At 31.0% G+C, this 15,802-nt stretch overlaps 1 protein-coding gene across 2 annotated transcripts; it reads right to left on the bottom strand.

Annotated features, from left to right (window-relative positions):
* Positions 1-6,692: 6,692 nt before the first annotated feature.
* Positions 6,693-14,283, bottom strand: LOC145189163 (uncharacterized). 2 transcript variants are annotated; one of them, XM_080065737.2, is made up of 2 exons: positions 9,914-14,283; positions 6,693-9,477 (listed from the first exon to the last, which is right to left on the bottom strand). In XM_080065737.2, the coding sequence occupies exons 1-2, from the start codon at positions 12,114-12,116 to the stop codon at positions 6,785-6,787; spliced, it is 4,896 nt and encodes a 1,631-aa protein (XP_079921863.2). In that variant the 5' UTR covers positions 12,117-14,283; the 3' UTR covers positions 6,693-6,784. The 2 variants fall into 2 exon arrangements, with proteins under 2 accessions (XP_079921863.2, XP_089942886.1); XM_090086760.1 differs by having other exon boundaries at positions 9,587-12,053.
* Between the last annotated feature and the right edge of the window lie 1,519 nt (positions 14,284-15,802).

Genomic DNA, 15,802 nt, shown 5'->3' with positions numbered 1-15,802 from the left:
CTCTAGCAACTAAAAATTTGAACTAAAAATGCAAATCACTTTAGAATCCGACAGTTTGTTTTAGTGTCAATACGAAACTCATATAAAATAGTTTTATAAACGCATTTTCTCACAACACGAGTCGTTTTGTGTAAACATAAAAGTAGAATACAAAAATTATGTCTAACCACTTTTATCTGTGCAGCAGATCAGAAATAAAGTCAAAAGTGAATAAACTGCTTAAAGTTTTGTCATGGTATTGGTTTGAAGTATACTAAGTGTTTAACCGACTATCGATTGAAAAAAATTAAAGTTTAACGATTTTGTAAATAAAGTACTTTTTTGGCAGATATTGGGGTAACTTTGCACAATGCACAAAGTTCACTTTAAATGTCGTTGGTCATCCAAAAGCAATACTTTCTAAAACTTCTTCCTGATATTTTATATAAGCAGAGTTATTTCATACTTTTTTTTAGCTTTAAATAATTTCTTGGGTAACTCAAGGTCAAATTAAAATATTAGTGACGTTTTTTCCAGATATAAAGTCATTACAAAAAGGAACTTAAGATTAGAAAATGCAAAAACTATACAGAGGACGATCTAGCTATATGTCTTGAAGGGGTAAAATCTAAAAAGCTGACACAGGAGTAAGCTATAAAATATGGTGATAGTCGAAGAACGATTTGTTACAAATTGAAAGGAAAACATAACTTATACCTGGTAAACCGTATTGTTTTTCCATATTAGAGAAGACTGCTTGGTCAAATGTACCATTCAATTAAATCAATTTGCATTTCCTATTGGTAAAGAAGACTTACGTAATATTACGTACAGTTATACCCATAGTTCTGGTAGAAAAGTAAAATAGTATAAAGTCATTCCTGGGCCTGATTTAGTCAAGTCATCTTTTCAAAGACATCCAGAGCTAACAAATAAATTTGTGCCAAACATAAAAAATCACGAGCAAATGTTTATGAAGAATATATTCAATATCTTACCAAAATCATACAATATGTTCTACCAGGCAACATATACAACTATGATGAAAAAAATCTAATAGATCACCCAGCAACATCAAAGCACCCTTGTCCGTATTGCATGATGTCATCTCCAGACTTTCAAAAAGCTGATCTTTATACTCGAGAGTTTTTGTGTTGATTGTACAACCAATGGACGGCTGATAATGCTTATTTAAAAGAATGCAAAAAAGTACATAAATGTTGTTAATCCTACTTTATTAACAGGCGGAAAAAAAAAAAAAAAGTACCAGAACTTGTAAATTTTCCTGGTCTAGATATACTGCTAGGTGTTGTAAACAAAATTTTAAAAGAGATTAAAAAAGATTTATTTGAAAAAAAAGGAGTGTGGGTTGTAGTTTGTTAACCGATATCTTTCTAAAATAAACATCTGCATGTAAAGTATTAAATGTAAAGTATTAATCATAAACTATCCATAAAGACCAGGATTTTTTTTTTACGGTAATAAGTGATTGTAACAAACCCTACTCGACCCCTAACAGTCCTCCCCTATGGTATGGTTCCTAAAAACCCTTTTCAATTTTTTGTTTGTTTTATATTAAACTAAATCAAAATTCATTGACAGATTTCAATTCAATTAAAAAAAGTTTTTCGATTAAAAATTAAGACCATTTAAAGTTACTTCAGGGGGTAGTTGGAGGTAATTTTAAGTTTTGCATGGTTACAAATCTTAGAAGAAAAGAAATTTTTTGATGAAATTTGAAATCTATCGATGAATGTTGATCTAGTTTGTAATAGAAAAAAAAAATTATGATTAAAGGAGACGTAGTTCTACAAAGGGGGCAATTAGGGGTCGGGGCGGGGTTGGTTTAGCTCCAATTACACTGATTTTTTGCAAGTCATCCTCATTCGACACCAGTATCAATATACTAGAAATTTGAGAATGTCCAGAAAAAGCATGCCTATTTTTTGGGTGAAAATTTTGTGGCCACCAAGCTTCCTAGACTTAAACCCTCAGGAGATCAGTATTGAGCCAAAGGCCTGTGCATCTCCTCACAGCAGTGTTGCAGCTCTGAAAGTCTCTGTCATCAAGCAGTAGAATGTCATTCCCAAGGAGTATACCCTGAAAAGTCAGTCAAAGAATTTAAAAACACTAACACTTAGTAAAAGAGGATAACAGCTTAAGAAAGCTATGGTTATCTACACCCACAACAACCTACCATATTTTAAATCAGAGTTTTCATATTCATACAAATTTCTAGCCACATAACCAATAAACATTAGTCTATCGAACTATTAGAGAGATTAAGTGCCAAGTTTTATTAGAAAGCCATTAGCAGGAATTAATTGTGTGAGAAATTATACAGTACACAAACCTCAGACCTGAGACCCACGCAGCTTGGATAAAAACATTAAATAAGGATTAACATCTTTTATGATAGATCCGTTGTTAAGGTACTGCACAAACAGCCCTTAGAATATGCATCCTAAACAACGGAAGCCTACATCTTCTTTACAACACCATCATCATCGTCATCATCATCATCATCATCATCATCGTCGTCGTCGTCATCATCATCATCATCATCATCATCATCATCATCATCATCATCATCACTTTTTTCTTTCTTCTTCATCCTTCATCTTTCATCTTTTATCTTTATCCTTCATCTTCATCTTTCACCTTTTATCTTTATCCTTCATCTTCATCTTTTATCTTCATGCTTCATCTTCATCATCCATATTCATCATCCTCCATCTTCACTCTTCTTTGAAAAAAGTTTTTATATATAAAAAAACAACGCAGGAAAATGAATCTCAGTATAGACATATCATTAAGTGGATCAGTCGAATCAAGTGGATACCAAAGAACCTGGACAGTCATGAAAGTTAAAATATGTTTCATAAAACATTGCAACTATTAAAACACGTTAAAAAGGTAAATAAACTGACCGAATTTTTATGAAAAAAACACAACAATTCCTACATAATAAAGTGCAAATATTGGCTTAACCTGCGTAACATAAAAGTTGAACGATTATAGTATGCGACAAACTTATATATACCTCTCGCATAATACTTAATTTTCATAAACATGTTGATTATTTAATGCTGTAAAAAAAAAGAATATGTGTAAACATGATATTAAGGAATATTCCTGTATTGAAAAATATGATGAAATCATTATATTAGCTTATATTTAATGCATAACATTTAAAGTGCAATTTTATTTGCGAAATAAATATTCATACCTATTGATTTATTTTGTGTTGTAAGTTTATTTTTTGATTGTTTTGCTGGAATCAATAACACAAATATATAAAAAAATCTAAAAGTATGCAAAATAAGCAAGTTCAGGCCGCCCACCAGTAACATCTAGAGAAAATAAGCTTATTGTATGAGAAATAGAGCAAGAGCCTGTTATTTCTGGCAGAGCTATAAAAGTGAACGTTTTTGGACTAACACCACAACGTGGACTTCGTTCTGCAGGTTTATATTGGTATAATAATGCAGGTTTATATTGGTATAATAATGCAGGTTTATATTGGTATAATAATGCAGGTTTATATTGGTTCCATAGCACAAAAAAAAACCGTTTCATTTCAAGAAAAAATAAAACAAATTGCGTTGTCTTTCCGAAAAAGTACCTTTCAAAGCCACTAAGATTTTTGGAAATCAGTTTTTTGGTTTGATTATAGTTAAACTAAACAAAGGTGGTAATATTCTTGTTTGAAATCTGTTTAAGTTATAATGGAGTTGCTAACTTAGTTCAAATTGTAGTCACAGTACCAAAAAACAAAATTTATTTTCAGCTTTAATGGCGAATATTACCTAAAACTATTTACAAAATCTTATTAATAGTATTCCTCGTAGTTTGCAAGCAGTCATCAATGCCCAAGGACTTCATACTAAATATTAGTCAATAACAAAGAAAAAAACTCGGATATATAAAAAAAAATTTTTAAAGATCCTAATATCACCATTTTTAAAAGATTCATTTTTTTTGGAAACAAAATTTAATTTTGCAAATGTCAATGTTTATATTATTAAAAAAAATTAAAATCTTTTTTTTTTTTTTAAGTATCCATTAAAATTAATTAGATCAATTTGGTTTTTGCTTTATTGCTACTATATATTTTATTAGTTATACTTTATATATTTTATTAGTTATACTTTATATATTTTATAGGATATGAATAATTTTGCCGCTTGTTCTGTTACGGCAGAAATTCTAATAAATTAAATGGTTACTATTTAATAAATTAAATGATTGCTCAGTAAACTATATGATTATTAGATAACAATTTAAATGGTTATTATATAATACGATGCATAATTTTATTTGTGGGGATAAATAAATTAATGAAGCTACTCTCGAGTGCCTAATACACGGAGGGGATATTTATTAATTTTCAGAAAATTTTCCCACCCACCTCAAGCTTATTAAGACCCCTTACCCCCTCCTCCTCCCCTCTCCACCTGTTTATTAATTTTCACTTGTTTTTAACAAAAAAACTAAAAAATTCAAAACTAAAAAACAAAATTCAGTGAAAAAATTAGAAAGTATTTATATAACTCACTGATAAAATAACTTTCAGTGTAATCCAATAAAAAATTTCTCAAATCTCGACTTGTAGAAAATGAGATTTAGGTTTATTCCTCACCATACTATAAAAATTATATAAGCAGATTAAATCCTATTGAAATTAGATAAAACAGATGTCAAAAAAATGCGCATTTGACCGCAAGCCACCCTAGAATTAAAATGTTTTATGTGTGTTCTGTAAAAAAAAATTTTATTGGGATTTACGAGGTTTTGATTATAGGCTGACGATAAATGAAATTATTTACAAAAAATACTTATATCGTTACATGGCGTCAGATCGGAAGTTTTCACGAACTGCCGAGATAAATATATTTAACAAGAAAAAAATGCTTAGGCAAATTTTATAAAAGTTACAAAAAAGTGTACAAATTATCGGTTTCTGAAAACTCCCAAATAGTGATCTTGTTTTAAAAGTTGTTCATTTTCTTCTGGGAAATTTTTTTTGTACGTTTGAGGTATTCATCCCTCCCTCCTTTTATTAGAACTCAAAAGGTCCCTTTCTTAAAGAAACCCCCGCCTATTACATTTTGAGACAAAATCCTTTGCTCTTCCATCAAAACAAGCCCCACTTTATTAGATTTGAGAAAAAATTCCCACCCACCCTTTTATTAAGACCCCCTTGTTTGTTAGATGTGGACTAAAATTCCCACCCACCCAACCCCCTTTTATTGCCCCCCCCCCCTCCCTTGTATTAAGCACGTGAGAGTAAGTGTGTAACAATATTTAATGTTATGAAAACTCAATTTTTCATGTAGATGTCGTTTCGAAGGGAAATGTCCATCAGACAAACAAGCATATAACACCCAAATTTCCATTAACCAAACTGTAGGTCCATTCATTAAATTGATAATTGTAAAAGAAAACCTATCAATATTTTGAAGTGGCTTTTTTACAAGACATCAATTGTAAGATATTTGTTGTTTTTACATTAACGCCTCTCTGAATTGAGCTTTTCTTTATTGACTGTGTAATGAATCTCTGCTAAGGATAATTCGGTTATTGCATTTTAAGAGCGACTATAATAAATTACTGGCATTCTGTTTTGTTTGTCGTCCGTGAGTAGAAAATCAGCAAGAAATTGGATCAAAGGTATACATTTGTATTTTTGATTTTTAGATCTTTATATACATATGTATATATATAGATAGATATAGATATAGATATAGATATAGATATAGATATAGATATAGATATAGATATAGATATAGATATAGATATAGATATAGATATAGATATACACACACAGTATATATACTCTAGATAAAAACAAAATAAGTTAAGAACGTTCAGTTTCCAACTTTATATGTTTTTTAGATTTTTCTCTAGATTAGGTTATGCTTAAAAATATTAGACATAAATCTTGTAAGAAACTACTTTGTAAGACGTGGTTCGAAGTGTCTGTTTTCTTTTTTTTTTTTGTGACCTGTGAAAATTTTTTTATTTGAAAAACTATGCTAAACTATTAATACAGTTAAGAGCTCTGGAGATGGAAAATGCTGAATGAGGTTTAAATGCACGGGAAAGTTCTTGCACATTTCATAGTGATTTGTTAAAAGCTGGTTAATTGTTTACACCCTGTAATGTAAAAACTCTATCTTTGCTATGTGTTTGTAAAAGCTTTCTTTGCGTGATAATAATTTTTTTCTAACGTGGTATGAGCTGATTCGTTATCGTGTATGAATCAAACTAAGTGCGAGATTATTATTTTTCCTTTAAAATGTAGATAAAGAATTTTTTTTGTATAAAGATCTTTTGATATTAGAAGGGATATTTAGATCATTCAGAATTGATAATTGTATATTTAGTTAAAATTCCATTTACAGTTAGGAAGATCCCTGTGCACAGTTTCTTAACAGGAATAACAGAAAATAACTTTTGATACATTTGATGTTATTTAGTAATAAATAAAGAACTCTTCTTTGGCAACGTCAACAATTTTTTTTTTGAAATCCTATCAACATACCTTGTGAGAAGCAACATGCTCCTTTTCGAAAAATATGAGTCTCAGAATTATTTTTCAAGCTTTTCAAAGCATTTCCAGAGAAGATCAGGCTAACTCTTTTTTAAGCGCAGAATTGAAAACCGTTAATGTAGAAGCAGTTATTACGCGACATACACATCATAAAAACTTAAAATGTATAAAAATATATTTTTAAAAATATTCTTGTAAAAGATTTTTCACTCGACGCTATCGATTAAGAAAACAATAAAGTCAATACTTTTAAAAAGTTGGGTCATTCAACCACACGTTTGTGAGTTGCTGTTCACGCAATTTATATTGTCCGTAAGGAGTTCTTTTCCAACTCTTTTGTGAAGATGAATTTCTTTTCAAACTTTTTTTTGTAACCGCCTCATAAAGTGGAGTTACATTGTTTTTCACATACTTCGAGAGCATCAGTTTTTCTTTATTTTCTTTTTCTGTTCGTATTTTTGATTTAGTCTTTTTCAGTTTAGACATATTTGGTTTAGACATTTTTTGCAGTAACTTATTTGCTTTTATTGCTGTTTTTAAAAGTATTCTTTCAACAAATTTTCTGCTTGAAAAACCTTCTCCGTTAGAATTGCTGTTTTTACGATGTTTAGATGGTTTTATTATTTCCATTAATGTCTTTATTGGATCATTTGTTTTATAATTAAAATTTGGACCAGCAGAATTAATGATTGCATCTTCTTGAAAATCGTCGCTGTCATTTTGATCGTCCATTTTTTCATCAAATGAACTTGTTTGTTCGTTTTGTCCGTAGTTGTTTTCATAATTTAAGCTATTGGTTAGACCTTCATCTCGTTGACCTTCATCTGGTTGACCATCTTTATGTGGTTTTGCTCCTTTCATAGGTGTTACCTTGGAAGTGTTACCATTGTCATTTTTACTTTTAGATTTTTTCTTATAAAAATGTCTTCCCTTTTTCGTTTTCTTCAAGTGGGCTGAATGGTGATTTACATTAGAACCAGTAGGAGCTCTACTATCATCATTTCTTCCATTTTCGTTTTGAAGATTCTTGTGATTATTTCCGCCTTGGTTTTCTGTATTAAGTTTCCCATCGTTCGTGCCTTGTCCATTTTGTAGTTTTTTAGGGTGATGGCCAGGATAAAGTTTTAATTTAGAGCCCTTTTTCCGATGGAGGTGTGAATTTTCAGTAGGATAAAGTCCCGTGTTGTTGATGGAAGCATATTCAGAATCTTCGAAGGTATATGGAGATGACTGTTGTCGAGCTTTTTGCTTTCTGGGATATTTTGACACTAGAACTTCGGGTTGTTGATACGTTTCTTTAAACCAATTTCTTTGAGGAGGAAGATCTGGTTGTTGAACGTCTTGTGAGCTCATCGCGTCTGTTTGAACGTTTTGAGGTTCATTAATTGATTGCTGCCCTATCTTAGCTTGTCTTAACTTGGGAATATACTCAGGTTGATTGTATTGAAATCTACCCTCACTTCCATCTTCTACTCCATCCTCACTCTCTTGATCCATCTCATCCTGAGCAGTCAATGGTTCTTCTGGGATTAACATTCCTTCAGATAAGCGCAATGGTTTAAGATTAGAAGCTTGAAATATTGTTGGGCGATCTTCGGGAGCATCCACTTGAGGTTGTACCGGACTTTCTATTATTGGTTCCTCAGTAACTGGGATTTGCTCAATATCTTGAATAATGTCTGGTGGAGGTGGTTGAGATTCTTGACATTGAGTATCAGGAACTTCCACGCTAGGCTGAGTTTCTACAGGTAAGTTTGTGATTTCTGCAGTTTGGATTACTGGTTCAGCAACTTGAACAACATTTGGACGAGGTTGCGGAACATATTGCACTGGTTGTTTAACTACCTTTTGCGGAACAACCGATACTTGTTGAACTTGTTGTACTACTGCTGGTTGAATATCTTGTTGAATTTGTGGAACAAATGCTGGTTGAACATCTTGTTCAATTTGTGGAACAACTGCCGGTTGAACATTTTGTTGATATTGTGGAATTATTGCAGGTTGCGCAACTATTGCAGGTTGAACATCTTGTTGAATTTGTGGAACTATTGCAGGTTGCGGAATTATTGCAGGTTGAACATCTTGTTGAATTTGTGGAACAACTGCAGGTTGAGCAACTTGTAAAACGGTAGTAGGAGGAGGTGGAGGAGCAGGAGGAGGAGCAGGAGCTGAAATAAATTGAGGTTGTGGGGGACTTTGAATTATCATTGGTGGAGGTGCAGGAGCTTGTTGGATATTTGGAATAATTGCAGGCTGAGTTTGTTGAGTAACAGTTTGTGGCACACCTGCAGTTCCTCCGGACATAAACATCCCTCCGGTTTGAAATTGAGGCACTTGATTCTGCATAAGTTTGGAAGGAGGTTCCATATAAAGCATTGAATTTGTCGAAAGTCGGTTTGCTTTTTTTACTTTTTTTATCAATTTTTTTAAACGTTTGTTCTTTCTTTTAATTTTATGCAAGATTCGGGAAAGTGAAGGCACGGCTGCGGCTTCATAATCAATTGATTCAACTGGAACTGCTGTTCTCGTTTTAAGACTATTAATCTCTTTTTCTAGATCTACAATTGAAGAAGACTTTTCTTGCGGGCGTTGATTAAGTAACATAGTGTTCATCATTGTCTGTGCGAGTGTATTGGTTATCTGATTAATTTCATTTGTCATTTGTTGTCTATCTAGAGCTCGAGTTAAATCTGAAACCATGTGACTCATCATATTTTTATCTGATGAAACATCTGCACTATTTGATGATTTTTGCTGCGCATCTAGCGTGCGTTGTAACAATTCAGCAAGGCTTTCTTGCGTCTCCTTTAATGTTGAAGGAGCAGGGGAAGTAGGAGGTGGAGTTTCAGCTTTAGGCAAAACTAAATTGATATCGATAGTTTTCTCATCTTTTAGTACCTCTGAGCGACGAAACGGTTCAATGCTAGACGCTCCTGTTTGTACTTAAAAAGAATAAATTGTATTGATCAATAGTTATTTAATTATTTTTAATTTTTAATTCTTATATTTTTAAACTAGTAGTGAATACAAACCATCAAAAGTCATTAATACCGTTAAAGTTTTTGAAATTGTATGTTTTAATTGTTATTTTTTACTTTATCTTTATTTTATTTGTACAGTAATAATCGTTGTTCCGTATTTAGTTTGTTTTTCTCATCTGTCGGTTCATTTGTGCAAGCTGTCGGTTAATTGATGTTTCAGGCTGTCTGTGTGTTTTCGGAGGTTATCATTCTATTTACTGTAATGTAGATAAATTAAAGTCACTTTTACGGTATTTTTGTAAACTATAATTTTGGTAAGCTATATTAGCTGTCTATAAATTTTTTGATCTTCAATTGTCATCGGTTAAAATGTCTTTCTGTAGCAAACGATGCTCACCAATTTTTCTTTGAGGATCATTTTGACCTTTGAGAATAATTTTTGATGTTTTTCTTTGTTTACTTGGATGACAAATGAAATTTCTTCGAAAATGGATAATGTCTTTGGTGTTTCTTAGAAACTCTTTAGTATCATCTAGTCGTTTCTTTAAAGTTTCGTGTTTAACAAAGTCTTCAATCTTACTAGAAGCCTTTTCACGAAGAGAAAGCGAGGACGGTTCTTCTTTAAAAACAGTCCCGAATAAAGTATCATCCTCAGCTTCTTTCAATAAAACTATATTATTTGAGTGGAGTGCCATATTATACTGAGAGGTATTTTCTTGTTTACTGATGCTGCTATTTGATAATTTCTTATGATGATTCTTTCTCTCAAAATTATCTTCATTTACATTAATTTTTTTTGATTTTTTCCCGTTTCTAGGAGATCCTTTGACTGGAGCTTTATTTTGTTTATTTACCATATCTTCTTTCACAACAGAATCTTCACTGATGATTTGCCATTGATGAGAGTCCCCTAGTGCCCCAACCTCGATATTTTGGTTTAATAAGACATTTTCGTCGAACTCATTCTTATGTTTAGAATTGTTTTCTTCATCGTCTTCTTCATTAGAAATCATGAGCTTACTGCTTTTTTTCAATTCTACTTCTTCATGGTTGACAGGAGAATTAATGTACTTGGAAAAAACGTTAATTTTTTTGTTTCTAAATGATATTGCCGAGGCATTATTTAATAAACTGCAGTTATAAAGCTTGCATTTAGTTTCTCTAAGAGAATCGTTTTTATTAAAAAGTGGTGTATCGATACCTCTATTTTCCAAAATTACTGCAGAGTTTCTAGAATAGAGCTTCTTTCCCCATTCTTGTTCATACTTGCGTTCTCGCTCTTTGCGCCTCTCCTCGGCTCTTTGTTTATAATCTTCCATACGGTCATTCATAGCCTTTTCAAGTTTTTCAAATTTTTCTTTCATTCGATCACTGCTTCTTTGTCTTTCCTGTTCTAATTGTTCCCAATAGTCTTTATAGCCTACTTTTTCTAAGTTTAGTCCTTTAGGAGTTTCTTGTTCTGGTCGGTCTGGCTTCGCTGGTTCATTTCCATGCATTTTTGAAACTTTATACTCTATGCTTTTTATTATGTCTTGTGCTTTTGTTTTTTCTTTCTTGTGAGCAATATACTCTACACTTTTATTCACTGGATGGAGAATAAATTGAAAACTATTAGCGCCCCCATGCTTAGCCTGAATGAGTTTTGTTGAGAGCGGGTCATAAAGTGTCGGTTTTTTATTCATAACTCCAAAACTGTAATCAGCTATAGGGTTAAAGTTCGTTTGCATAATTGTTCTATTTAAAGTATTTTTATTATTTGTAAAAAATTTAGAAGCAAAATTTTTATCATCTTTTAAAACAAGATGGTGATGTCTCAATTCGTTTGGAGTAGTCGTAACAATATCGTTACTATTGTCGTGGTAAATAAATAAATCGGACTCTTTTAGTTCTGCATTATTTTTTTTAGGTTTTGTATGAAGCGTTTCTGTCGATTTATTCTTATATATGTTCATAACTGGTATCGATGCGGCGGGGTTCGTACTAAGTATAACGCTATGAATTAAAGCTTTCATCGCGTGGAGTCTTTCGATCTGATAATCGTCACTGACGTTCGTTATTGGCATTAACATTTTATCGAATTTTTTGCTAAATTGTTTTTTAATAGAAACTGTTTTATTTTTAAGTCCATGCTGCTTCTTGTTTACTTTATCAATGTTATGATTATCTTTTTTTAAAATGGTAGATTGTTCGTTTTTAGAAGAGTTCGCCGCAACTTCTTGACCGATATTGCGATAACTTGATTTTGAAGCGAGATTTTTAGTTTTATTGTAGGAGCTCGTGTTATTTATGCCTAATAAAAGCACTTCTTGAACTTTGGTGGCCGATTTTTTCTTCTTTAAGTTTGTTTTGCTTTTGAGTTGGTAAACTGGGCTTATGTTATCTTTGGCTTGAGCTTTTCTCAATATTTCACGAGCTTTTGTTTGCTGCTCCTGTGTAGAAGTTGAGAACTTTTTTACAATTAGTAAGATTTCTTGTTTTTTTCCACCTTTTTTAACCACGTTTTTTGGAGTGTCTTTGTCAGAGATTTCACCGAGCTTGGCGTAACAATTCAATACAAAAACCAAAAGAAACAGTAACGACGGAATGGGAACTTTCGTCATTTTTGCATTTTAACTGCGCAGTTCTTGCGGCGAAAGCAGTGGTAATCAAGTAATTAAAGCTTTTCATGCAAACATTCAGCATAACTGCGTTCAATTATTTATTGAAAATTGTTGAACCGTGAGCAACTATGTTTTCTGGCTTGACGCTTCCTTTAAAATCCTTTGAAGTGATTTCTCAAATTTACTGAAAACAAAATCAAAACTCTTTATAACTTGTTTGGATAAAATATTACAATATACCATGATGTACAGTAGTATATAGTAATGAATAATAATATACAAGAATGTATAAAAATCTATGCATCAATATTATAAAGTAAAATGTTCAAACATAAATTAATTTATTATATTTTGCATTTATAATCTTGTGCTTAAGTTAAACAGATACAGATTGCCATTGTCTTGCACCGAGACAAGTACATATAAATATTTAATATATATTTGTATAATTGCAAGACGATTGTAATCTCTAGTCTCTTGAAGAAAGTAGTTTGCTAGTGGCATTTGTTGCACACCGTTTAACATTGTTTAAATTTTTTGTAATTTATAGCTCAGCTTAAATTAAGTAAGGTATATTTAAAATTGTGGGTATAAAAAAGGTACAAAACACTAAAGCAGTTTGAAAGTTTAAAATAGAAAAAAAAAAAATAAACCGATGAAATCACGTAAAAACATATTACTGTTATGTAATCACATGTAAAAATTCTATAAACTTTTTTTAAATATTAGATTTATAATTTAAAATCGAGCTTAGTTTAAAAGTATGTATATTAACAACTGAATTCTTACGTTTATCGTGATTGTTTTTAGATGATCTTTTTTGTTTAATGAACTTTTTTAAAGTGATGTTGCAAGCAGATTTTTTCAGCAGATTTCTTAAGAATTGTAGGTATACAATCAACTACCCTGTTTTTTGACTAAAATAATCAGATTAAACTTAAAATAAAATAATCATAAGGTATAAATTTTTCGTTTTTTAATTACATATTTTATAGTTATTTAAAAATTTTGTTAATCTCAAAGAAGATTTAAAATTCGCTTGATATCAAGAATCATTTTTCTAAAATTTTAAACTATGTGAATTCTAATGAGATAAATTTACCAAGACTATATTATTTTATTACACTAAATTTTTTCTGCCTTTATTTTTGTATTTTTAACTACGACTATTTATGTTTTGAAAAAATCTTAACAGTTGATGCTACTTACAATCACGTGATCATTGTTAAAGATGTGAGCTGAACGAGTTTTATTGAGATGAACGAGTTTTATTGAGATGAACAGCAACATTGAATTAAGAGATTGTTTACTACAGATGGTCGAACAGTGTTAACTGGGTTTTATAAGCTAAAATTGATAAAATAAAAAAAACTAATTTAATTGCCATGGTGCGTACAAAAGGTTCGAGATTAGTTTATTTAGGTTTGATGCTTATCGCATTATCTGCTAAGACAAATCAATTTAATGAGAATGTATACTGTGCATACAGTGACGATGCATACGATGCATACAATGCTCTAGAGAAAATTAAATATCCTGAACCTCCTAAAGACGAGTTAAAAAATGCAACCTACTGGAAAGCAACAAACGGTTTGGAGCAGGCTAAAAACGCATTGTACGACGTTTTAGAAAAAATTAAAAATCAGTTCACCATTTACCCCAGCCCCAGTTAAGTTTTATGGTTTGGTATGGTTTACTGTAATTTAATAAGCGTTATTATTTCGATTTGAAACAATCAAAAAATAGAAAACTGATAGAAACTGATGCTACACTTTACATTCTCAACGGTTGTTGTGCATTCAGAAGGGCTCTTAAGCCTTCACAATTCTTTTGAGCAGATTTTCATCTAAGTATCACATTCAGCATGAAAACAATGAGTTTCATTTTTGGGTTATTATTGTTTTTAACTTTATTTACCTTGTTAAACTCTCATGAGCCACCAACGACAGAAGCACCTCACGAAGATTTTGATCCTGTTATAGAGTTTCCTGATGCCAGTCCGGATTACAAATTAAAAGATCGGAATGGGTCGTTTTCTTCACCGTGGGAAGAAAATCATCACCAGATGCATTCCGTTGTAAACAGTATTATTCACAAAGAAAATCAAGTTCAAGAAACATTGAGAAAGATGAAAGATGATCTGAGAAACAAAATGAGCGGAAAAAAAAAGAAATAGACATTTTAAAAAGAAAATATTTTTTTTATTAAATTAAGAAACACAGTTACAAGAATTATATCTTTATTTGCTTGGCATGAAATTTCTATATATTATGAAATTTTAAATATGACTATATTTTAGAATATGTAAATAATTAAAACTTTAATTTGCAGCTGAAGGTTTTTTGAAAGGTTTATTCGACTTTCAAGCGCATTTTTTCCATTCAGGATTTTTTAAATTTAAAAACTTGGTTTTCATAAAGTAAACAGTGACCATTAATGTTTTATATTTCTAGTCATCTTTCTTTTAACCAAGCCACAAATATCGTCTTTATTACCTAACCGCTAGATTCTTATGAATTTGACAGTAATATGTTATGTAATATATCATTTATGACAGGACCCCCTCTCCGTTCGAGATTTTTTTGTTCAATCAAGTTATTTTATCTGTGAAGTACTGAGAAAATTTTCTTATAACAATCGGAAATTTATATGAAACGAATCTTTGCAGAAAGTCTCATTATGTCTTTAGCATTCATCATACAAATATCTTGCCATATCGTTATCATCATATTGTTAATTTAAACCAAGCTTTGCAGGCGCAAGATTGTTTATCTTTTACAAAAAGTGCATAAACTCATGACGCAAGTAAAATATTCAGTATGATTTTGTTGTAAACTATAGTTATCGAACTATAAATTTATTTACAACCCTCTCTCCTCACAATGGCTGTGTAAGAAATTACAGAATATAGAGAGTATATTAAAGGTAACTTTTGAAGCAAATTTAAAAACAAAAAGAGCAAAGAACGCTCAATAAAACCACACCGCTCAACATGCTCCAGTTGTTTGTTATTAAAAAAAATTTTTAGAAACATTTTAAGAGCTTTTCAAATGTTTAATACTTTTTATTACAGTATATTGTGTTACTTTTTTTATGACGTAGGAACACTTTACACCTTAAATTACTATTTTAACCATTTTTTTTTAATTTGGATACCGTTGCTGTTGGTGCCTGATAGACATGACACTTTAAGTGCTTTAAATTGCTACAATTATACTTCCCTTTTTTTCTGTATTTTTTATATCACCCACTATTTGTTACTAAAATCCTTTTTAAAACTGGTTTCGATGGTCCTAAAAATGTATTTTATCAACTAAGCAAATATAGAATCTCTGTTGCACTTTAGTGGACATTTTATACTTGCTATTTAACAGGTGAACAGTAGAAAACGCGTGTAGAATTGCTACTTAGTGTAGTTTATCTATCTTTGGTACATCTACTTTTATATTAAACAATTAATATCTTTAAAAGTAGTTATGAAAAAAAAAAAAAAAAAAAAATATGCGAAAAAATAAAAAAGACAAAAAATATTTACTTTTACCACGCTTTCTAAACTTTTGAGTTTTGATGTTTTCGGCGATTCCTAAGAAGACCCTTTAGAGCTCTGAATAAATACAGATAAAGTAACTAAGTAAAATATCAAAATCTGTTAGGTTTGTTCAAGAGATATTCTCAACTTTTGAAAT

The sequence above is a fragment of the Hydra viridissima genome, unplaced genomic scaffold (assembly GCF_058129835.1).
Source record: "Hydra viridissima isolate aposymbiotic clone 2 unplaced genomic scaffold, HvirCarnegie_v1 scaffold_5, whole genome shotgun sequence".
Lineage (NCBI taxonomy): Eukaryota > Metazoa > Cnidaria > Hydrozoa > Anthoathecata > Hydridae > Hydra > Hydra viridissima.
This window is presented reverse-complemented; position numbering and strand designations above follow the sequence as displayed.

Coding starts and splice junctions, on each gene's coding strand:
- LOC145189163 (XM_080065737.2), bottom strand. CDS start 12,116: ATGACGAAAGTTCCCATTCCGTCGTTACTGTTTCTTTTGGTTTTTGTA. Junction 9,478..9,913: donor TGATCCTCAAAGAAAAATTG/GTGAGCATCGTT, acceptor ATTCTTTTTAAG/TACAAACAGGAGCGTCTAGC.